The 27,169-nt window shown below is 39.0% G+C and overlaps 1 protein-coding gene across 3 annotated transcripts in view; it reads right to left on the reverse strand.

Moving 5' to 3' along the window:
• Window positions 1–27,169, reverse strand: part of LOC135472889 (high affinity cAMP-specific and IBMX-insensitive 3',5'-cyclic phosphodiesterase 8B-like) — a 114,404-nt gene that overhangs the window by 68,499 nt on the left and 18,736 nt on the right. Inside the window, exon 1 of one of the 3 annotated variants that reach the window (XM_064752603.1) lies at window positions 2,555–2,726. The exons of the other annotated variants lie outside the window; for them this stretch is intronic. Within the exon in view, the coding sequence (XP_064608673.1) occupies window positions 2,555–2,590 (36 nt within the window). The 5' untranslated portion in view covers window positions 2,591–2,726. Of the gene's footprint in view, window positions 1–2,554; window positions 2,727–27,169 lie in introns of those variants that run through there. 3 annotated transcript variants of the gene reach the window in all.

Genomic DNA, 27,169 nt, shown 5'->3' on the forward strand with positions numbered 1-27,169 from the left:
GAAGGTGAGATATAATGACAATATCACTGTACACCACATACTGACATTTTGATGGATGAAGGTGAGTCATAATGACAATATCGCTCTACACCACATACTGACATTTTGATGGATGAAGGTGAGATATAATGACAATATCACTGTACACCACATACTGACATTTTGATGGATGAAGGTGAGTCATAATGACAATATCGCTCTACACCACATACTGACATTTTGATGGATGAAGGTGAGTCATAATGACAATATCACTGTACACCACATACTGACATTTTGATGGATGAAGGTGAGTCATAATGACAATATCGCTCTACACCACATACTGACATTTTGATGGATGAAGGTAAGTCATAATGACAATATCGCTCTACACCACATACTGGCATTCTGACGGATGAAAGTGAGTCATAATGACAATATCGCTGTACAGTAATACAATCATGCCCATATATACTATATCCTGTAACAGCTTGTAGTACGTACATACACTCTCCATTCACTCAGTTATCAGATGAAGGGACAAATTCCCAGCAACTGATGATACAGAAACGAACAAATCTGAGTCACAGGAAGTGCACTCTTGTCCTGCCACATCCTCTACTAAATGCAGAATTCTGCTCACAGTTGCAAAACTGATGACAGATTTCATAAAGTACACCGAATGCATATACGGGAAATACCTATATAAGGAAAACAAGGGACCTTTTCTAGTTTATATCCATCTAAAAAACGGAACTATACGGCTACATGAAACTGTCCATTAGTAAATTCAGGCGTATACAGGCCTGTCCATTAGTAAATTCAGGTGTATACAGGTCTGTCCATTAGTAAATTCAGGTGTATACAGGCCTGTCCATTAGTACATTCAGGTGTATACAGGCCTGTCAGGGTATACAGGTCTGTCCATTAGTACATTCAGGTGTATACAGGCCTGTCCATTAGTACATTCAGGTGTACATAGGCCTGTCCATTAGTAAATTCAGGTGTATACAGGTCTGTCCATTAGTAAATTCAGGTGTATACAGGCCTGTCCATTAGTACATTCAGATGTATACAGGCCTGTCAGTGTATACAGGTCTGTCCATTAGTACATTCAGGTGTATACAGGCCTGTCCATTAGTACATTCAGGTGTATACAGGCCTGTCCATTAGTAAATTCAGATGTATACAGGCCTGTCCATTAGTAAATTCAGGTGTATACAGGCCTGTCCATTAGTACATTCAGGTGTATACAGCCCTGTCCATTAGTACATTCAGGTGTATACAGGCCTGTCCATTAGTAAATTCAGGCATACACAGGCCTGTCCATTAGTAAATTCAGGTGTATACAGGCCTGTCCATTAGTACATTCAGGTGTATACAGCCCTGTCCATTAGTAAATTCAGGTGTACACAGGCCTGTCCACTAGTAAATTCAGGTGTACACAGGCCTGTCAATTAGTAAATTCAGTTGTATACTGGTGTATACACTGTAAACAAAGAACAACAGAGCTTCGCATTATGTCTAACATAGTAAATGCGGGTGTATACTGGTGTGTATATTGTAACCACAGCGCTTCATATCATGTCTAACATATAATACACATCTACATGTTCAAGGTCAGAAGGTGCTTCCTATCAGTAACAAAGATAAAGTATTATTTATTTAGAATTTATGCATTTAGCTGATCACAGTATTTTCCTCAAGTAGTTTTCCAGTGTGAAGCAGGCTCCCAGGTTAGGATCCTTAGGCAAAGTACTTGTATCACACTGCTCAGTTCTCAACCATTTTGTATATAACAGAGCAACTTTTGGGGTATTTATGCGCATTTTTAATTTTGCATAGAGACAACATTAATTCTGGCTGGGCTGACCAATTTCAGGGCTTCACAAAACGTGAATCTTCATCAGTCTAGATAGCACAGAATTTTATTCAAATAAACATCTTGCAAACATGTGAAATAGTTGAATTACAGTTACTAAAAAGCCTCAGCTAATTTAGTAACCCATAAAGTGTTAGTATTGGGATGTCACACACACACACAATAGCATTAGTCAAGAGATGGTGGTCAGGTCTCTATCCACATAGTGTAACTTATATTATACACTCTTCTGCTATCAGACAGAGTCACTTAATTATTGTCATATCCATGATGTTCCAAAGAGTCATTTCTGTGACATTATGACATCTAGCTGCCTCTTCCACACATAAATCTGATTATCATCTTACTATACTTAATGATAAATGAACACAGAACGACCAATAATTGGTTGTACGTGGGATGGTCCTGGGATTCCTCCTGGCTCTGCCCAGTTTCCTCCATCGTAATGCTCGCCGTTTGTCGTATGAGTAAAATATTCTTAAATATGATGTTAAATACCTATCAAATAAATAAATAAATTTACAAAATACTTCCCTGAGAGACTGATGAGACTGATATAGTATTACTTAAGTTAGTCTGGCATTATACACTCAGATTTATAAGTTAAGTTAACATATATAAGTATAAGTTAACATTATACTACCTCAGTATACCAATACGTATATAAAACACAAAACAAACTGAGTATACCTGAGCTGAAGAACTTCTGATGTGACCAGATGCCATTGTCAATTCAGTGCTCTAAATTCCAAATACACAGGTAAGTTATTCCTGACATTTAGGGCGAGTCCCATCAAAGGGACATGAACAACTACTGCTCAGCTAAGAGTACAATGTAGTTACATTTCGAAACTGTATCACAATATACTTCACCTCACACAGCTTCAATACTGAACACACAGTACAACATGTCCCAGTATAACAAGCTGATGCTGGACTGAAAGTTGGCAGAAGGTCAAGTTTTCCTTCCTAGTTCATACTGTCTCCAGTATATATGCATGTGCTTCAAATGTATCTTGAATGAAGAAATGTCAATGGCAGGCTATCAGGTGGCGTCAAATAAGGAAGTTGGGTTTGACAAAACTGGGCATGACAATATCCTGGCTGGCAGCTAGGCTGGCCTCACAGCAGACTGGGATCTATGTGTGATTTTGTCCTCAACAAGTACTCCATTATTTACCTCATAGTGTAACTATAGAGAACATGGGTGATACTGGGTACCTGTGTCAGGTATAGGGTACCTGTGTCAGGTATAGGTTACATGCATCAGGTATGGGGTACCAGTGTCAGGTATGGGGGCACATGTGTCAGGTATAGGGTACATGCATCAGGTATAGGGCACATGTGTCAGGTATGGGGCACATGTGTCAGGCATGGGGTAACTACCAGGTATAGCACAACTGTATCAGGTATGGGGTACCTGTATCTGGGTATATTTATATATCTGTTATGGGGTACATATATCAGATATGGGGCGCATCACATGAATCAGGGTATAGGTTTAATGTATCAGGTATGGGGTACATGAATCAGGTAAGGGGCACATGTATCAGGTAAGGGGTACATGAATCAGGTAAGGGGCACATGTATCAGGTAAGGGGTACATGTATCAGGTAAGGGGTACATGAATCAGGTAAGGGGCACATGTATCAGGTAAGGGGTACATGAATCAGGTAAGGGGTACATGAATCAGGTAAGGGGCACATGTATCAGGTAAGGGGTACATGTATCAGGTAAGGGGTACATGTATCAGGTAAGGGGTACATGAATCAGGTAAGGGGCACATGTATCAGATATGGGGTACATGTGTCAGGTATGGGGTACATGTGTCAGGTATGGGGCACATGTGTCAGGCATGGGGTAACTCTACCAGGTACAGTGTAACTGTATCAGATATGGGTTACCTGTATCAAGTATGGGTACATAAATCTGTTATGGGGTACAGGTATAGGGTAACTATATCAGGTATCGGTAACTGTATCAGGTATGGGGTACATATATCTGTTATGGGGCACATATATGAGGTATGGGGCACATCACATGAATCAGGTATGGGGTAACTGTATTAGGTATGGGGTACCTGTATCAGGTATGGAGGTACCTGTATCAGGTATGGAGCACATGTATCAGGTAAGGGGTACATGTATCAAGTAAGGGGTACATGTATTAGGTAAGGAGTACATGTATCAGGTATGGGGGTCTCTGTGGCTCAGTCGGTAATGCTAGCGCAGCTTAATGACCCAGGAGCCTCTCAACAATGCGGTCACTGTGAGTTCAAGTACAGCTCATGCTGGCTTCTTCTCTGGTCGTAAATGGGAAGGTCCGCCAGCAACCTGCGGATGGTTGTGGGTCTCCCAAGGACTTTGCCCGGTTTCCTCCCACCATAATGCTGGCCGCCGTCATATAAGTAAAATATTCTTGAGTAAGGCGTAAAACACCAATCAAATAAATAAATAAATAAAATGTATCAGGGTATGGGGCACATATATCAGGTATATATTTCATGTATCAGGTATGGGGGTACCTGTATCAGGTATGGGGTACATGTACCAGGTATGGGGGTACCTATATCAGGTATGGGGTACATGTACCAGGTATGGGGGTACCTGTATCAGGTATGGGGTACATGTACCAGGTAAGGGGTACCTGTATCAGGTATGGGGTACATGTACCAGGTAAGGGGTACATGCATCAGGTAAGGGGTACATGTATCAGGTAAGGGATACATGCATCAGGTAAGGGGTACATGTATCAGGTATGGGGTACATGTACCAGGTATGGGGTACCTGTATCAGGTATGGGGTACATGTATCAGGTATGGGGTACATGTATCAGGTAAGGGGTACATGCATCAGGTAAGGGGTACATGTATCAGGTATGGGGTACATGTATCAGATATGGGGGAAATGTTTCAGGTATGGGGTACCTGAATCAGATATGGGGTACGTGTATCAGGTATGGGGTACCTGTATCAGGTATGGAGTACCTGTATCAGGTATGTAATTCATGTATCAGGTAAGGGGTACATGTATCAGGTATGGGGTACATGTATCAGGTATGGGGTACATGAATCAGGTGAGGGGTACATGTATCAGGTATGGGGTACATGTACCAGGTATGGGGTACCTGTATCAGGTAGAGGGGTACATGTATCAGGTATGGGGCACATGAATCAGGTGAGGGGTTCATGTATCAGGTATGGGGTACATGTATCAGGTATGTGATACATGAATCAGGTATGGGGTACCTGTATTAGGTATGTAATGCATGTATCAGGTATGGGGTACATGTATTAGGTATGCGGTACATGTATCAGCTATGTAATTCACGTATCAGGTATGGGGTACATGTATCAGGTGTGCAATTCATGTATCAGGTATGGGGTACCTGTATCAGGTAAGGGGGCACACATATCAGGTATGGGGTACCTGTATCAGGTGTGTAATTCATGTATCAGGTAAGGGGGCACATGTATCAGGTATGGGGTACCTGTATCAGGTAAGGGGGCAAATATATCAGGTATGGGGTACCTGTATCAGGTATGTAATTCATGTATCAGGTAAGGGGGCACATGTATCAGGTATGGGGTACCTGTATCAGGTAAGGGGGCAAATATATCAGGTGTGGGGTACCTGTATCAGGTGTGTAATTCATGTATCAGGTATGTAATTCATGTATCAGGTAAGGGGTACATGTATCAGGCATACAGGTGACATGTATCTTAGAAGTATACCTGATGTGGCAGTAGTCTGCATCAGTTTTTTTAACATGGGGGGACAAAAGACAACACCAGGCATGGTATCTATAACAAATCTCCCAACTTAAAGCCACAGCATAAAAGCCAAGAGAAAATATAACTACATTAGTACAGTGCTATGGGTAACTTCTGGCAAATGTTGTCAAACAGTTTTACACCAGGTGTTAACATGACAATAACACTATTAGCACATGGACACAAACATGTTTTTAAGAACCTTCAAATGAAGCAAAAAATGTGAACTGTTTTTCAACACTTTCAAAAACAAAATGTCCTCTGTTTCCCAACACTTTCCAGAACATTCAAGGACAAAGTATCCTGTTTTCCAACACTTGCCTAGGACCACTAAGTTTAGGTGCAAACTTTCATGAGGATACTACGAGAAAGCAGACTTATTTAGTCGTACATTACAGTGTTATATTTAACATGAATGGACCAGTGAGAACTCCATCTTCATGGGACACAAATACACCTGGCTGTCAGGTTGGGAGCACTGGCTGTGTGCTTACTCTGGTACATATATATGACACAAGCATGATGTCAATGCCTGTGCGATAGAGTCCACCTACAAGCTACAGTTACATGTATGTCCATAACAGGACTGTTGTCAGCAATACAGCATGAGCACAGTCACTATGTTAAACAGCTGTAACACACCAAGCAGTCACCTCGCATAAAACACTTCTCACAGAAATGTCAACATACTTACACATAAAAGTCAAGCATGGTTTTAATAGTGAGCTGTAATTTTACTCTTGGTATAGCTCGCACCAAACTGAAGTATTTGTTAATCTATTTGATGTCAGATGTTAATGAATAAACAAAGAAACAATCAAACCTGATTATACATATATCCTTATTTGCAAACATTCTTATGATTTATTTATGATCCTTTTTTTTGTCCCTCCAAATGAGTTGTTTTATTGCTTTTTCCTCCAGGTAAAGACATCCTAGCTAACCTCAATGACCCTGAACACCTCATATTCACCTGACACTTTAACTTGTCTTCTGAGACATACTCAATCAATTTGTAACACTTTTTGTAAACGTTCTTTTTTCTCCACAGTGTTTCTATGGTATTTGTTCTTCAATAAATTATTTGCATGTGAAACATGAATACATATCCTCCAGAAATTTACATGTGTTAACTGATTTTTGATACATCTACATCTCACAGTATGGCCAACGCATCAAGACCTGTCCAATCAAATCCTATGTCAAGTACTGTATATCTCATTAATGAAATCTGAGCCAAAATCCTATTTAAAACCTTACAAAAAAAAACACAGAAATATATGTTTAGCTATCCTGCTAAAGACCCATCAATTTAGCAACGTCCTTATTTTTACGGCTGAACAAAGGTAGATGACACTGGAATATAGAGGTCCCCCATATGAAAGTTGCTGTCCAATGAAAACAGGTCACATGATACACTAATTCCTCAAACTTTTCACATATGAATGAGCAGCTTTCATGAGCAGCTTTCAGTGCAATTTATGCACATTTTTAGATTTTTGAGACAAAATGACAGTGGTTAGGTTAGCAAATTTACAAAAAGCATAATTTTATCAGTCCACATGTATCTTTCCTCTCCCGCCACGTGGGAAGGTATGTCAGCAACCTGTAGATGGTCATGGATTTCTCCCCAGTTTCCACCCACCATAATGCTGGCCGCCATCGTATAAATGAAATATTCTTGAGTAAGCGTAAAACACCAATCAAACGAATAAATAAATAAATCAAAAACATGCTTTAATAAACATCAACATGCGAAAAGGTTGAAGAATTACAATAATGCTGGATGCATCTACAATGTACGTTTTCAATACCTTGAAAGTATTACTGTACTAGTAGTACACAGGAAAGATTTGCACACCATACAGATGGAAGCCAGACCAGTGCAGTCTTCAGTGAACCCTGACACTGGCCAGGTGAAAAGCAAAACAAGCGTCCTCAAGGACAGACCTGTCACCAAGGCTCCACGAATTGTGGACGTGTACTGCATATATACAAGTATCTTGCAGTGGCCTACCAAACTAATCTTAAAAGTTCTTAATTTGACTAATGAGGACATAAATAATCTCACCCATCGCTAAATACATCATAATGATAATAAATCATTACTAACCACTACACGGCCAATTACTGGCAATTACTTTCATGAAGAGTACTGCAGAACACTTGTAATTGTACAGAACATTTGTAGTATGGCACTGGTCTGCATTAGACTGTGTCTCAACAGTCCTAATGCTAAATATTACATCTCCTGCAATATTATTTCTAATATCTGAAGTTCATTTACCCAAAACTTCGACCACCTCATTTATGTTATAAACATGAAATCATAGCAATTTTGAGGGGACTATGAGAAATCCAGACAATAAAGTTGCACTTTTTATGTTGTCTTATACACATGAAACATGTGGAGAATTCACTACAACATGAAAGAAAGGCCTTAGCTGTGTAGAGATATTTTCTCAAAACATCAACATCATAACACCTTTTCTTTGTGCAAAGATAATATTACATTCAATCCATTCTCTCTTGTGCTCCTACCCCCCACCCAATCGATGCCCCCGCTCTCGTCACCTGACAGAACTGTCAGATGCACACAGGAGATGCAGACATGAATCTCATGATGACCTTCACCAGATCAGTACAGCAATCAGTGAGGGAGGACACAGCTGCCCACTCCCTTCACATCTTCCTACCCCCCTGAGCTGTTCCCCTAGTCACAGGCTCGCCCTAATTATACCTACATGTACCTGTGGCATTTAACAACCTGTCCACCCATGCAACAGCCACTGGTCATCTTCCTGAGGACAGTAATCATTAGCTAGCCTCCTGGATGACAGGACATCCAAACACCAGCTGGAGGGGAAAATCCCTCTATTTCACAATAACCTTGCACTTTCACAAAGATTAGACTGGAAGAGGGCAAAGGTTTGTTTTCCTGTTCAGATAGACACTTGTATTATGATGGTAAGGATGTATAGCCTGTTACTGCTTTTTAAACCACCTCAAATGTTCTCAAGGATCTCTTTAAAAAGCTGTGAATTCTGCGAATTTCTCATCAATTACAAGCCATCATAATACTTCTCAGAACATCTCGTCTGATCATCTTTTTAACACCACTATGAATAACATTATGACTTTTCCCCGCTCACATTATTAGACTTAACGATTCATGTAATATTTACTGACAAACACACATATGTTTAAGCATCAGTATGCATGTATACGAGTACTTTTATGCTAAGTATTTATAAATATTTATCCCAGTGCAGGTGATGCCTTCCCTCTTTATTCTATCATTGCTCCACATCAGAAATATCCTACTTTATTTATTTATCTGATTGGTATTTTACACTGTACTCAAGAATATTTCACTTATACGACAGTGGCCAGCATTGTGGTGGGAGGAAACCGGGGAGTCCAGGGGAAACTCACTACCATCTGCAGGTTGCTATCAGACCTTCCAGAGATACGGTCAGAGAGGAAGTCAGCATGAGCTGGACTTGAACTCACATTGACTGCATTGGAGGGAGGTTCTTGGGTTATTACGCCATGCTGGCATGCTAACCCCCTCGGCCACGGAGGGCCCCTCCTACTTTTATACCTGTATATATGGATATTTATTTGAGGTACACACACATCCATGGATATAACTAACACTTTAGTATATACATGTATCTATGTAACAGTAATGTTTTCATAAAGTATATAACATCTATAGCACAACGGTACTTTTTAAAGACCCTATGTAACACAATAAATACTACCTACACCAAAGACAAAAAATGCATGATTTCTCGCTGTTTTGACAGCAAGGAGATAAATCTTGGTACACTGCAAGCAAAACAAGACTTGAGGAATACAATTTAATAAGGAAATCAATCTGTCATTGTTTGCTTTCCTTAGAGTTTGATATATTTATCAATTTTTCATAACTGACAGGTCTCCAGGTATGTCTACATGCAAACATTTTGTTTTGTAAAGAGTTATTTTTTCTGCGTTTGACAGAACATATGGAGCTGACAAATATTCCTCACAATTAAGACTTTCAGGAAAAATTATTCAATAATCTGGACAAAGACCATATGTTTTCATCAAATAAATGGATTAAACCATTACTAAAATGAAAAATTTTCTCATCTATTTTAATTTTTTTTTGGTAATCATTTTCCCTGAAGATGTTCATATAGGCACACGTCAGGCGCATGGGTGACCTCCCATTTATCATCGCCAGTTACCTGACCACAACAGGCCAAACAATGACAGAAAGACACAGATATTTAATATGAGTAACCATGGTGCTGACAGTGTGCAGATTTGATGAATAGCTTTCATTTCCTCATTCTGCAATCCAATTAGCCTGGGGTAATAAAGAAAATAAGCAGCACTGGTTCTTGCCAGATACCATTTTATACCTCATCAACTTGACAACCAGAAAACTCAGTTAACACCTCACGCAGAATTATACTGATTAATGCTTTGATTGCTGGAAATTTATGATTTCTTTTGACAATAAATGCGACAAACTGGGTATTATCTCTTTTTGCATATAAGTTGTATAATAAAAGCGGGAAAACAAGGAAAATTCCATATTCCTTCTAGGAGCCTCACAATGATACTGGAATTGAATTTCTTGATAAATCAATCCAAATCCTTCTGAACAATTTAACAAACCACAAATATCAACCTTTACAACACAAAAAAATGACATTATGACATTATCTGCTTGAAGTAATTACCTGCAAGATGTCATTACCTGCATGATGTCATTACCTGCAAGATATCATTACCTGCATGATATCATTACCTGCATCATGACATTACCTGCATCATGACATTATAGGTTTGAAGGTACATGTATGTATCAACATCCAAAGTTCTACATGATGGACAAGCAGCTTTTGTCAAAAATACATCACAAGGACAAGAAATTATTCAAAAATGAGAAAATTGTTTTTTTTTCATCTAGACACAAAACAGCTTTTTGGTAGACTGACTACAAAAGGTGCCCATTTGCAAAGTAATCAAGTCACAATTATTTCGATGAAAAAGGAAACAATGTTATGTGAATTGACTTAACGCAGCCATTGCAAACCACATATTTAGCTGTTCTTCCATGTACTTTATGGCCATCACTCCAATAACTTGTATACTCTGTAGATTGTTAATCTTCCAAACGATAATTGAGACTTCAAAGTACATGCAGCCAAACTATTAAGACATAAATTCTAATCTGTAATCTCATTGGTCAGAAAGCGATTGGCTGCGGTGAGACGCAGTGCTCTAGTTAAATAAAGCGATGTGAGCCTAGTTCATCTTTTAAATGTGTCCTCGTCTAGATGGTCAAAAACCCATGCCCAAGAATAAATAAAACTACTGACCAACTATGGCAGGTCCATAGTTTAATCCTTGCAATAATAGTAAATCTACTTTCTTAAATTTTCTTAAATTTTTCATCTTTCTTTTTTCATGTAAAAACCAAAACTGAATCTATACTTTCTAAAATTTGATCTAATTTACAAGATGCATATCAAATTTTCATTACCATAGACAATTTTATATACAGTGCAGATGTAAGTCTCTCCTGCCCTCCTCCCATCTCCTAAAAAACCTTTTTGCATGCATACGGTCATGACGGCGCAGTAGCAACTTGTGAAAACATTCTTAAATAAAGTGTTACAAATAGCTTTGCTTATCCAAGAAGAAGTTCAGACATAATCAAAAGTGACTGTGTCAAGTATATGTACTTGGGCAGAGCAGTTCACTCCAGGCATTCAACAATAGCCCTACTGCACTTCTAAACTTGATCAATGAACAGTAAAGTGCACATAACCTATCCTTCACACTGTTTCTATTAATGGGTACAATCTGGGGTAAAGTGATGAGGGTGCAGTGCAATACTGGGGGGTGGAGACATAAGGTAAAGTAACAGGAATCTAATCAGCCACCTGTATATGCATGTACCCATCATGTTCTCCATGCTCTACATTGCGAGACATTTGTATGACCTCCAACTACTCAATAGTTTTTTCAAATTGAAAAAAATTAAATCAATACGCCCCATGCCCTACCTATGTGCAAAACGAATACCATTCTTCCCCATTTCCATATAAAAAACAGCCAGTTGTGTGATGATTTTCCACATTAAGTCAAATTATTTATTTAATTGGTGTTTAAAGTCCTCGGGACTTTCAGCTGCAATAACTGCTCGTTATCATATCACTCTGTCTCCGTCAAATTTTTGACATATCAAATCTTTTAAAATAGGCCATTTGCTTAATCAACATTCACTGCAAGCAACATCAACTTGAAGGATGTCGTAGCTAAGGAAATTGCATCTATTCATATACTTTGCTGGTGGAGGAACCAGAGAGAGTCCAGAGGAATCCGTACAGAGCCCAGATGAAACCATATATAGCCCAGAAGAAACCATACAGAGCTTGATAAAACCAGATAGAGCACAGAGGAAGCTAGACAGAGCTTGATGAAACCAGATAGAGCCCAGAGAAAGCCATACAGAGCCCAGAAAAAACCATACAGAGCTTGATGAAACCAGACAGAGCCCAGAGAAAGCCATACAGAGCCTAGACAAAACCATACAGAGCTTGATGAAACCAGACAGAGCCCAGCGGAAGCCATACAGAGCCTAGAAGAAACCATACTGAGCTTGATGAATCCAGACAGAGACCAGGGAAACCCATACAGAGCCCAGAGGAAACCATACAGAGCCCAGAACAAACCATGCAGAGCCTGATGAAACCAGATAGAGCCCAGAAGAACCCAGACAGAGCCCAAAGAAACCATACAGGGACCAGATAGAGTCTACAGGACAAAACACAGAGCCGAGTGGAAACCAGACAGATTCCAGAGGAAATCAAACAAAGCACATATGGAAGCCCCACCCTTCAGCATGATGGAACCTCAAACATCCCTTCTAAACTAAAAGAATAGACAACAAATAATATAATCTTAATTATTTTGGATGGGATCTGTAAAGCTAGGGGCCTTCTGGCTGACAACATTCGCCCTTATAGTGTCAAGAAGAGAGCTAGATCCCACATGTAAACATTGCTGATATAGTCTTCCTGGTATCAACCACAAAACCAACACACAGCTCCATTCAACAGTGAACAAGCGAAAACTGCATAAACACAAGAGCAATAAGAAGAAGTTTCTGTTTCATTGTTCCATTCCCGGCCAGAAAGCACCGTAGTACAATGATCCAAACTGTCTAGTAAGATGGTCCACATTGACGAGTATTATCAGTGGTATCCTGGCTACACGGACATTATGCCTCAAAGGACACACTCTGAAGGTCATCCTGGAATATATTGGTACCCCAGGCAAAAGTGTCATTTGTAGAAGGTTACTGATTTGCATGGGCTGAAAAAAGTCTGCACTGAGACTTGCAAAATATGGCTGCGTGGAACTCATGACAGTTTATAATAAACAGATTCAATAGCTGCTGACAAGCTGTCCTCTCGTGAACTTTGCACTTCTGAATGGTTATATCACACTGACTAAATGCCAGATGGAAATTTGTGATGGTTGACTGATACTACTATGTAGTCTCCTACTATCTACTATACACAAATACTTACAGGCTCAAATGGAGTTGATGCAATACTCGAGAATGTTTTACTTATCATATAACAGGTGTCAGGTAATATTGGCATGATCCCTACAAAAGCACAAGATCTGTGCAAGGAAAACCCATCCCGAAACTAGAAACTTGCTAGGAGAAAGGACTGAAAGCTTTATTTAAAGACGTCTGTCAAATCATACAATTTGCTATTCCCATTTGCCCATCATAACAATACAGGATCTAACTAGTAACAGTAGATACAACTACATTTCTAAAATCTAAAGACAATCCGATAATTCTTTGTTATAAACATCAGTCAATTGTATGCACCAAGATCAAAACTTAGACAAAGTTGTGTCACTGGTTGAAAGAATATCTGTTTGTTTGTATATAAATTATAATTACAGGTAGCATGTTCTTTGTCCCAGTGTGAGGACTGTTAACTGATGTAACAAAGTTTAATATTGTAGAATGTTGTGTTTTTAATGAATAACTGTTTCAGTGCTAAAGTAGAAGAAACAGAGAGCTACCCCCTTTCAACAAAAGTTTGATTTAGGCATTTGTTTGCATGTTTTTGTAGTTCTGTGTGCTTTAACCTCTGATGACTGCACTAAATAAATAATTGTAAACTAATATTACACACGGAGAAAACTTGAATGAAAATAACGACATCCCCTGAAAGTGCCAGTGGGGATTTTGCTTTAACATGCATGACAGTATACATACACTATCAACACAGATTTTAAGGAAAAGAAAAGATCTATTGTCTCCATTCAGGTATTTATATGTAAATGCTGGAAGTTATGATATTGATCTACAAACGTCACAGGTAGCTAAATACACTGATAAGATGATGAGGGGCACTGAGATGCTAAAAGAACAAACGCACAACACATCCAGTCAGAAGCTACAAGGTAATTAGTTCAGCAGTAGTCAAGTCAAAGAATATCTGTTCGGGCAGGATGTTTTGATTGAGGTATAAAAAGACTGAAACCCTGTTAAAACAAGGCTTTTGGCAATGGCCATTCTGATTGGTTCAAATCTAGGTGAGTGACATTTGTACTGGAAGTGTTCTCAGCTCTACATTTCTGTGATCACTGAATTGGGCAGTTTATCTTGAAACTATGAGATCGGGCTCAGCTCAAAGGTCACATGACACTGCCATGGTTATAACCCTGGACAAATCACTGAGTACATTGGATGTTACAACCAGCCCATTGTTTACAGAGTCTGAAGGCACACACTAGACTGACCCAGCTGACCATACAGTCATTATGGGACTTTTGCGCCCTAATAGCTATATCCATTTATACTAATGTCGATGAAGGCAATGTAGAACAAGCCATTTCCTGCTTAGACACAAATGGTTGGTGATGGGGCGATGAAATCTTGATCATAAAGAAGTCTGTCGTTATATACCCTAAATCACGAGCAAATTTGACCACAGACACAGCTAGTGCATGGTTTACAATATTAGAGGTATTTTATATTTTCTGTGAAGTTTATATGTGCCCCTACCTGAACAATATTACATTGTAGTCTTTCAAATCCTGCAGCATTTGAATATTTTTTTGTGTGTTTTTCTGATGTTTCATTTTATTATCAGTTTGGATGAGAGTAAAAGAAAAATCACAATCACAAAACAACAACAGTTTTTTCTGTATACATCCTGTATTTAATTATTTGATTGTGTTTTACACCGTGCTCAAGAATATTTCACTTCAACGACGGCGGCCAGTATTATGGAGGGAGGAAACCAGCCGGAAACCCACGACCATCCACAGGTTGCTAACAGATCTTCTCACATACGGCCAGAGAGTATATCCTATATGGATTGCATTTCATCTACACGTTGCTATATATTGCCAACACTTTAAATCCATGCATCAACAGCTGTAAGTATGGTATATACTTTTATGTAACACTAACAATTTAATTTTGATAATATTAGAAACATTTCCTTCACATATGAAAGAGGTTCTTGTACATGTATATACCATTACATTTTGGTCCTCTTGCTTATTCAGATAACATGTTGTGATGTTGTTGTTGTTGTTGCAATCTGCCTCATCACCGACTCTAAACCTTACGCTCACTGCGGACTGTCTTATTTCAGTATGGTATAATAAACAACAACCAAATAAATAAATATTACACTTCTTATTCCATTTTTATTATCACTTTAAACATGCCTTGTTAGACTGACTCTTATCCCGCATAATATTTCATATGTTGATATATTTAATCCATTATATACCACAAGAACAGCTTTCTCATGGGAGCTAGTAGACAATTTTTCTCAAATTTATTTGCATTCCATTTTAATAATTGTTCTTCTCATATAGCACATATGTTTTATTCCTGCACATTGGAAATTTACATGTACATATAAAATCATACTTCAATGAAATAGTCATTTGAGACTCCTGTGAAATTCTGGAGAGCCCATTTCACAAGATACCCCTGGTTCATACATCAAGTTTACATGTCTACATACGCTCCATTCTATGTACATCTACAATTACCTAGAAGAATTAAACCAGCTGCCGACCATACCAGGTTGTGACGTAAATCGGTTCTCAGACACAGGACACTACAAAGGGCTGGTGATGTCACAGAATGGAGGGAACAAAAAGTGACCTTTAACCTTCTCCATAGCTGACGCACAGGTGTGTCAATGTATCCAGCCTGTAGACCTGTCCCACTAACACAGTGACCCCTATCTTAGATCAGTGGTTGCATGGCTAGGAGCAGCAATAAATCACCCATAGCTACCCTGACTACATCATAAATCTCTATATTAGGACAAACATAGGTAATATTTTCAGGTCCCTCATTTCATGACACTGACAACACATAACCCATGTCTTACATATAGATACATGTACAATATCCCTGTTTGATTGACATCTTACAAGCAATCTTATATTCCTATATAAAAAAGCGATGGCTGGAAATGAGGTTAAGGACAATATCAGTCTTAAAATATCAGTTTTTTTTGAAGTGTCATATTTACTCCAAGTAAGTATCACATTTTTAAATTTTTGGGAAGACACCTACATATACCTGTATGTTTTATCCATGACCATGACAGAATTATCGTCTAAGAAAATTCAGGTAAAAGACCTAGGCAGCTGCTGGCCCAGCAGACAACAGAACCCTGAATGATGTGAGCACACCAGTGAGACCCTAAACCAGCTATTTGGGCAGCCACTGGGCCAGCAGACAACAGAACCCTGAATGTTGTGAACACACCAGCCTGACCCTAAACCAGCTACTTAGGCAGCCACTGGGCCAGCAGACAACAGAACCCTGAATGTTGTGAACACACCAGTTTGACCCAAAACCAGTTACTTAGGCAACCATTGGGCCAGCAGACAACATAACCCTGAATGTTGTGAACACAGCAGCGAGACCCTTAACCAGCTACTTAGGCAGCCACTAGGCCAGCAGACAGCAACCCAAAGAGAGAGATAAGCTAGGCTCAATCCAGATATCTCTATAGCTTCAAAGTAAACACTAATCAAATTTATGAATACTGTCATCCTCTTTATTTTACACAGCATGTTTTGTAACATGATAGCATTGAATAGCTTATTAATAACAAACAGAGCAAGACATTCTTTTACCTGTTAATTAATTTCACAGTCCTGGACAAAACTTACAGGGCTATGACACAGTCATGTGAAAGTTCTCATGTTGATCTTCAACCTGAAGAATTTTTCATGTGGAAAACTCAAAACTACACCAAATTCAAACAATTTTTATGTTGCACAGGAATATATTGTTACACTACACAAACTTTACATATAATACAGTTGGGCAGCTCCAGTCTGTGATGTGAGGTTCAGAAATTTACATATAATACAGTTGAGCAGCTCCAGTCTGTGATGTGAGGTTCAGAAATTCACATACAATACGGCTGAGCAGCTCCAGTCTGTGATGTGAGGTTCAGAAATTTACATATAATACGGCTGAGCAGCTCCAGTCTGTAATGTGAAGTTCAGAAATTCACATACAATACAACTGAGCAGCTCCAGTCTGTGATGTGAGGTTCAGAAATTTACATACAATACAGCTGAGCAGCTCCAATCTGTGATGTGAGGTTCAGAAATTCACATACAATACGGCTGAGCAGCTCCAGTCTGTGATGTGAGGTTCAGAAATGTATGTATAATACAGCTGAGCAGCTCCAGTCTGTGATGTGAGGTTCAGAAATTTACATATAATACAGTTGAGCAGCTCCAGTCTGTGATGTGAGGTTCAGAAATTCACATACAATACAACTGAGCAGCTCCAGTCAGTGATGTGAGGTTCAGAAATGTACATACAATACAGCTGAGCAGCTCCAGTCTGTGATGTGAGGTTCAGAAATTCACATACAATACGGCTGAGCAGCTCCAGTCTGTGATGTGAGGTTCAGAAATTTACATATAATACAGCTGAGCAGCTCCAATCTGTAATGTGAGGTTCAGAAATTTACATACAATACAGTTGAGCAGCTCCAGTCTGTGATGTGAGGTTCAGAAATGTACATACAATATGGCTGAGCAGCTCCAGTCAGTGATGTGAGGTTCAGAAATTCACATACAATACAGTTGAGCAGCTCCAGTCTGTGATGTGAGGTTCAGAAATGTACATACAATACAGCTGAGCAGCTCCAGTCAGTGATGTGAGGTTCAGAAATGTACATACAATACAGCTGAGCAGCTCCAGTCTGTGATGTGAGGTTCAGAAATTTACATATAATACGGCTGAGCAGCTCCAGTCTGTGATGTGAGGTTCAGAAATTTACATACAATACAGCTGAGCAGCTCCAGTCTGTGATGTGAGGTTCAGAAATATACATACAATACGGCTGAGCAGCTCCAGTCTGTGATGAGAGGTTCAGAAATTTATATATAATACGGCTGAGCAGCTCCAGTCTGTGATGTGAGGTTCAGAAATATACATACAATACGGCTGAGCAGCTCCAGTCTGTGATGTGAGGTTCAGAAATTTACATATAATACGGCTGAGCAGCTCCAGTCTGTGATGTGAGGTTCAGAAATTTACATATAATACAGTTGGGCAGATCCAGTCTGTGATGTGAGGTTCAGAAATTTACATATAATACAGCTGAGCAGCTCCAGTCTGTGATGTGAGGTTCAGAAATGTACATACAATACGGCTGAGCAGCTCCAGTCTTTGATGTGAGGTTCAGAAATGTACATACAATACGGCTGAGCAGCTCCAGTCTGTGATGAGAGGTTCAGAAATTTACATATAATACGGCTGAGCAGCTCCAGTCTGTGATGTGAGGTTCAGAAATATACATACAATACGGCTGAGCAGCTCCAGTCTGTGATGTGAGGTTCAGAAATTTACATATAATACGGCTGAGCAGCTCCAGTCTGTGATGTGAGGTTCAGAAATATACATACAATACGGCTGAGCAGCTTCAGTCTGTGATGTGAGGTTCAGAAATTTACATATAATACAGTTGGGCAGATCCAGTCTGTGATGTGAGGTTCAGAAATTTACATATAATACAGGTGAGCAGCTCCAGTCTGTGATGTGAGGTTCAGAAATGTACATACAATACGGCTGAGCAGCTCCAGTCTGTGATGTGAGGTTCAGAAATGTACATACAATACGGCTGAGCAGCTCCAATCTGTGATGTGAGGTTCAGAAATGTACATACAATACAGCTGAGCAGCTCCAGTCAGTGATGTGAGGTTCAGAAATATACATATAATACGGCTGAGCAGCTCCAGTCTGTGATGAGAGGTTCAGAAATTTACATATAATACAGTTGAGCAGATCCAGTCTGTGATGTGAGGTTCAGAAATTTACATATAATACAGGTGAGCAGCTCCAGTCTGTGATGTGAGGTTCAATAAATTTACATATAATACAGCTGAGCAGCTCCAGTCTGTGATGAGAGGTTCAGAAATTTACATATAATACAGTTGAGCAGATCCAGTCTGTGATGTGAGGTTCAGAAATTTACATATAATACAGGTGAGCAGCTCCAGTCTGTGATGTGAGGTTCAATAAATTTACATATAATACAGCTGAGCAGCTCCAGTCTGTGATGTGAGGTTTAGAAATTTACATATAATACAGCTGAGCAGCTCCAGTCAGTGATAAGAGGTTCAGAAATTTACATACAATACAACTGAGCAGCTCCAGTCTGTGATGTGAGGTTTAGAAATATACATATAATACGGCTGAGCAGCTTCAGTCTGTGATGTGAGGTTTAGAAATTTACATACAATACAGCTGAGCAGCTCCAGTCAGTGATAAGAGGTTCAGAAATTTACATACAATACAACTGAGCAGCTCCAGTCTGTGATGAGAGGTTCAGAAATTTACATACAATACAGCTGAGCAGCTCCAGTCTGTGATGTGAGGTTCAGAAATGTACATATAATACAGCTAAGCAGTCTGTGATGTAAGGTATAGAATTTGACCAATTAACAAAAGTCTGCAGCTCTTTACCATAATTTACCTACTTCATCAAGCATATTAACTGAGCTCTGACATGTACACAGCCCTCCATACACAGTGTGGACTGGAGAGGCCAATCCCCCAACAACAATGTCGCACTGAACAGTCAGTGACATGGCTTCACATGGACAGCATTGACGTCAGCAAATCTGACTTCATATAATCATCAATAAGACAAAAGGATGCATTCATACAGCATCGTCATGGATACAGCATGAAGCACTGGGACAAAATTAGATGGCTTAACATGATGGGTCTGTGTTTTTGATGAACAAACAATAAAGTGCTAAGAAGTCAGGGGCAAACTCATTAATGGCTCCATCATGAATGGTACTATGAAAGACCAATAGACAAAAACACACACATCTACGTATGTCATGCACAGCTGGCTAAAGAAATCCCTCATAAACTACGCTTTGTACTGCATCTTACTTTATTTGGTATAATTTCTCATTTTGCATCCTTGTATTAAAACACCAGACATTTTTCAGTATTCAATATGACACTATTAACCTGTCATATTATTTTACATACAGATGTGTTATCAGTTTGCACATAAAATCCAAGGTAGAATCCTCTATTTACACATAACTATCGCCACAATATGGCTGAAAAACTGCCCATGTGGCCATAATCATTCGTTCTATTTAACTGATTTGATTAGGGGCTCAAATATTACAAGCATTTCACTGATCAGCTTTTGATCTAACCAGATCAAACCTTATCCACGAACTCACTGATCTTTGCTCGGTGTCTGAAAAACTACTGGGGATAATGCATCAGCACCAGCCCCAGCAAGAGTTGGATTTGAACCTGTGACCCCACTGATCAAGGAGCTGTTACATGTGTAGACCTGCAGCAAGAGAGATGCCTGATCAGACAATGACTTCATTCCCTATATTTGTACACTAACAGCATTGATGTATGTGTACACTAACAGCATTGATGTATGTGTACACTAACAGCATTGATGTATGTGTACACTTCAGCATTACTAAACCACAACCATATCTGACCACCCATGGTGCCAGCATCATTGCAGAACCTGTCTTTCTCTAAACAATAAAATTTAATTTTTACACCTAAAATGCAAATGAGGACAAAAAGAAATGTCAACTGGAAAAACATGTTTCCATAGCATTTAATTTAAAATGCGCAGAAATAATTATATTATTTACTGAGCCATTAAATAGATTCAAATGAAATAAATTATTTTGAGAAGCAGACCTTACACAATAACCTTTTTTCTTTTGTTTTTTACCATATAAAAGCATTTTTTATGCTGTTGTTATTTTCAAAGGCGCAGTTGGTGGTACAGTAACACCAGTCTTATAAAGAAAACCCTTAACCAATGCTGTCACAGCCATTGCTTCCAAGACTGCATAACACATTTGTCTCCAAATTCCCTTCAGAAAACCGATATTTTAGTTCCATTATGCTTTTTTAAAAAAACTGTAAATCGTCTTACTACCACTTACATGAAGTCTGAAAAGCTTTACGAAAGGGAGAATCAATATAAATAGCAAGTACTGTTGTACAGTTAATATGCATGTGAAGAAAATGAAAAAAATGGGCGATGTATTGTAGATTGTGTTTTACTTCACTGTTATTTTACATAACTGGGAATTACATGCAACAGAATGTGATTTGCAAAATTTGCTCAGCAAAATTTTCCATAAACTCTTCTCATGAAGGATGCGTATAAATTAATGTAGCGTAACCCACGAGGCATGAAGGTTGTACAGAAAATTGTCCAGACTGTTCTCATGAAGGTTGGAAATACACATAGGATTTAATTCAAAAGACCCGAAGAATACACAAGAAATTTTCCTTATGGTTGTTTATTGACAAATGTCAATGCAGGATAGCCAACGAGGACTGAACAAAATGTACAACAAATTTTCCTTACTGTTCTCATAAAGTATGACTATTTCATAAACATGGATATTGCAAAATAATGTATTTTGGGTGCAGAATACATCTTCATTTTTTCTTTCAAATCTGTTTTGAAACACCTGATGTGTATAGGGCAGTAATAATGAACATTTATGCAGAAGGATCCAAATAACATGAAGGTGCTTTACATCCCAGAAAGCGAGGATACTCTGAAGGTTAATATCATTTCATATAACTTTGAAAAAGTAACTCAGAAAAAAAGTGAAAACAAAATGGGAGGTTCACAGGTTGTTATCTTGTAAGGTAATAAAAACTTTCGTATGTTTCTGATATGAGCGAAGTTTAAGGTTTTAACATCGCATAAATTACCTGAATCTTACAGCTGATAAATAAAAAACACATCTTGTCTCTTCCCCATTAGGGTTGATGGCAGATCTTATTTTTAATTGCCCCAGCCTTATCTGTCAAAAGCTCAAGCTAGATAAAACTGATCTGATAAAATAAAAAAGCAGTCATCTTTCATGTAGATAAAATCTGACCTATTCGCTCAGCCACTCATGTGCAAATTACACGTCAAAAGCCTAATCTTCAGCCCAAAAGTGTGACTGCGCTAGGTAAGCATGTAGGCACAAGGACCCTTAAAAGTAACACTTCATCAGCAGTTCCTAGATGCATTATGTCGAGAACATTGCACACAATACTTACATTTAGCATGACTAAATATATTTATAACATTTTTCAATGGTTGCATAAAATTTATAACCCTAACTATCACCCTTCAAGTATTGTCAACTGGTTTTCCAATTGCTCTACCTGTACATAAAATCTAGCGTTTTGTTTTTAATGATTTATAATGCCTAATCATGGTGTTTTGTAGCCTCTAGTCATAGTGTATTGTAATCCCTAATCATGGTGTTTTGTAGTCCCTAATCATAATGTTTTGTAGCCTCTAGTCACAGTGTATTGTAATCCCTAATCATGGTGTCTTGTAGTCCCTAATCATGGTGTTTTATAGTCCCTAATCATGGTGTTTTGCAGTCCCTAATCATGGTGTTTTGTAATCCCTAATCATAGCGTTTTGTAGTCCCTTATCATAGTGTTTTGTAGTCCCTAATCATGGTGTTTTGTAGTCCCTTATCATAGTGTTTTTAGTCCCTAATCATGGTGTTTTGTAACCCATAATCATAGTGTTTTGTAGTCACTAACCATGTTTTTTTGTCGTCCCTAATCATGGTGTTTTGTAGTTTCTTAGTGGAGCTACATGTAGCTTGTCTCTAGCTGATATAAGCATTCAGTCACAACATCATAATGTAGGTCTAATGGTTAGAAGTTTACAAATACAGCGTATACTGTACATACATAAATATGTGCTACTTTCACAAAGGCACCCAGTTTGCAATAGATCATCACTATAATCTGAGCATCTCCACACATGTCACATTACAAATATTAATTTAAAAAACTTGTGAGGACCTGACAGATGTATAGTGGGTAACCACAAAAACTTGATTGTTTACCCTGATAAGAGCAAGGTACAAAAAAGAAAGGTAAAAAGTGGAAAATGTAGCAATTTGTCTGCCATAGAAATAGCCCCTCATTTCACAAGTCATTGACTGAATGATCCATTTATAAGAGGCAGTGCTGTGCCTCTAGCGGCTAGTTCAGTGAGTACACCACAGCACTTGGGGGGGGGGGGGGGCGTTGCCACAATACAGCAGGAATAAGGAAGACCATCCTACCTATAAATGTTTGAAATCTGACTACAACCATATCCAACCACTGGCATGACAAAGCAATATTTTATATCATTACAAGTACACTATTTAATATTTAATACCCTAAAATCCTTCATAGAATAAGAGCTATCTCCAACCAGCATTAAACACTAACAAATTCGCACCTGAAATCAACATGAAGTGTTAAGACAAATATCTGCAATCCACATTTAATGTATATATACCACAATAAGGATATTCAAGGCTAGAAGTGCTTCCCTTAATATATTAGTCTTATTAGATTCATCTCCTGAAAGGAGAGCAAAACATAGACTTAACTGTAGAAGAAATGGAACCTAAAAATGCATATGTATAACTGCAGTAGGCGTAAGAAGCTGTTACACCCAGATTCTGATAGGCCTACTGTACCTGGACACACGTACAGGTATATGGAATACCTGTACAGCATTCATGTACACATGTATGCACTAATGGATGTGTTCACATAAACATCCCATCAATCAATCCTCAGCTTACTGATCATTCCTTCAGGTATAAAAATCTGTTTCCTGGCTGTTTCACATATATAACCGTAATAATATTATATTATACATAATATATATTGGGGGAAGGATTTAAAACATACCTGTGCACAGCCTGTCTTATAAGTACCTTTCAATAACCCCTCTGCCAGGGCCTGTTACTGTAGGCATCACAATGTACAATGACTCCGTAAGGTGTTATATGTTTGTTAAGAAGTTGATTGATTGCTTTATTTAGCTTTATTTAAAAGTGTTGTCTCAATTGTCTCAGACTTAATGAAGCTTTACCATAAAAACACCAGACATGCAAACTCATCCATGAACAATGACACCAGACATGACACTCTACCCAGTCAAAGTATATGGACACCAGACATAACACCCTACCCAGTCATAGTATATGGACAGTAGACATGGCAATCCATCCAATCATAGTATACTGACACCGGCCATGCCACCCCATCCATGTATACTGACACCGGCCATGCCACCTCATCCATGCATACTGACACCGGCCATGCCACCCCATCCATGCATACTGACACCGGCCATGCCACCTCATCCATGTATACTGACACCGGACATGCCACCTCATCCATGTATACTGACATCGGACATGCCACCTCATCCATGTATACTGACACCGGCCATCCCACCTCATCCATGTATACCGACACCGGACATGCCACCTCATCCATGTATACTGACATCGGACATGCCACCTCATCCATGTATACTGACATCGGACATGCCACCTCATCCATGTATACTGACACTGGACATGCCACCTCAACCATGTATACTGGCACCGGACAATTGCCATCTCAACCATGTATACTGAAACTGGCCATGACACCCCATCCATGTATACTGACACCGGCCATGCCATCTCATCCATGTAAACTGACACTGGCCATACCACCCCATCCATGTATACTGACATCGGCCATGCCACCTCATCCATGTATACTGACACTGGACATGACACCCCATCCATGTATACTGACACCGGACATGACAACCCATCCCATCAAAGTACAATGACACCATGCAGGCAGACCAAGCCTTGCATCATTCCTTATAAACTAAATTCTTGTCAAATACAATGTACCCTTTATAAACTGTATAAAGGTATACCTTATCATGTAAGTCACAACCATTACAATCCTCCAGTCCCCACATTTTCACTTCTATCACCAGGCTACAACCACCTCAAATGTCATTGTATATGTATTGTTTGGCCCACAACTGACCCTATTAAACTTTGACACATAAAAAAACACAATACAAGTACACTAACAATGAAACAGTCTCAAATATAACACCTGTAATCAGTGTCTATTTCTGCGCCTTGTCAAGCAGAAATGCAAATCCCAATAGCCCTTCCCAGGTACAATCTCCATGTGCGTAACTCACACATCATAACTTCATAATTCATACTAAATATATCTCCCTTGATGGATGTATTACGAAGCAGACAGATTACATAATCAGGTTTAAACAAGATCATCCAGTGAGAGTGGGGGTTTGGGTGGGGGTTGGGGTGGGGGTGGGGGGTGGTTATTTGATCAAGGCACACTAACAGGCCACTTTGCAAGGTGTCAGGCTAATAGTCTGACCAATGCACCGGTAATACTATACGTGGCTAGCTACAACAACAAAGTCTGTATCAAGAAGATGTACACATTACACTATAACTATGGCTATGAAGTTTTTCTGGGCACAGATACAAACAGAAAATTCATAAATTGCCACAATAGAGATGGCATCAGTGTAACAGCTCGCACCTGAGTTGGCTTTGATCCAACACCTGAGCCTAACGAGATTGATTTGCTGATAAGAGGGGAAACAGCTTATGCCCCCTGACATTACCGCATCTCTGTGCCAGTTCTGAGGATCGAGCAGCTCTTTAACTCATTCCACATTTCTCACTTTAGTCAAACTTCCTTTTCAAATCCTTTTAACAAGACAAGACTCATGCCTGGTGGCACACTTGTTCTAAGATATAACATGGATGAAATGGTTAAAATTTAAATTTCTAGGGTCAAAAAATAAGCTCTACATGTAAAACCATGTTTCAAATCTTGAATCAGAATGCTTTAATGGAATTTGTCCATAGCACAAAGAGCCAATTAGAAAACAGACATAACAGACATAACATTCATATACACGTACACATTTCATGTAAATGACAGATTTGTAAATGAATCTGATGTTCTGAACTGGATGTTGAACTACCTACATGAGCTATGTAAAGCACTGGAGTGATGTAATTATAATAATGTACTTTTAACTACTGTGCAGACAGTAAACTACACAGAAAGTAAGAAAGAAAGTAAGTAAAGTAAGAAAGAGTACCTGATCTTAATAAATACGGACAATACCACTGAAAAATGATTCCATTTGTGCTTGATAGTTGTACTATAATAGCTGTAAACAGCGTGTACCTATAAACAGAGATAGTGTACCCAGTATTGGTTGTAAAATTGATCAAGCTATGTTGTAATGTTCACCTGAGCAGGTGTACCTGAGTTAGATTGTATAAGTAGTGTGCATGCATTTCACAGTTATCAGATGTACCTGAACTAGATTGTATAAGTGGTGTGCATGCTCTTCACAGTTATCAGATGTACCTGAGCTAGATTGTATAAGTGGTGTGCATGCTCTTCACAGTTATCAGATGTACCTGAACTAGATTGTATAAGTGGTGTGCATGCATTTCACAGTTATCAGATGTACCTGAACTAGATTGTATAAGTGGTGTGCATGCTCTTCACAGTTATCAGATGTACCTGAACTAGATTGTATAAGTGGTGTTTGTGTGTTTGACAATTACTAGGTGTACGCTGGTAGGAATACCTCAGCTGCATGTAGTGAGTATACCTGAGCTAGTTGGTGTACCTGAGCTAATAGGTGTCCCTTTGCTGCATGTTTCAGATGTACCCGAGACAGTAGATGTACCCAAGACAGTAGATGTACCTGAGCTGGACAGTAAACCCAAGCTCAACGATGAAGTTGAACTAAATACATGAAGTTGAGCTGGATAGTACACCTGGGTTAAATATATGATGAAGTTGAGCTGGATAGTACACCTGAGCTAAATATATGATGAAGTTGAGCTGGATAGTACACCTGAGCTAAATATATGATGAAGTTGAGCTGGATAGTACACCTGAGCTAAATATATGATGAAGTTGAGCTGGATAGTACACCTGAGCTAAATGTCAGATGAAGTTGAGCTGAATAGTACACCTGAGCTAAATATATGATGAAGTTGAGCTGGATAGTACACCTGAGCTAAAT

The sequence above is a fragment of the Liolophura sinensis genome, chromosome 8 (assembly GCF_032854445.1).
Source record: "Liolophura sinensis isolate JHLJ2023 chromosome 8, CUHK_Ljap_v2, whole genome shotgun sequence".
Taxonomy (NCBI): domain Eukaryota; kingdom Metazoa; phylum Mollusca; class Polyplacophora; order Chitonida; family Chitonidae; genus Liolophura; species Liolophura sinensis.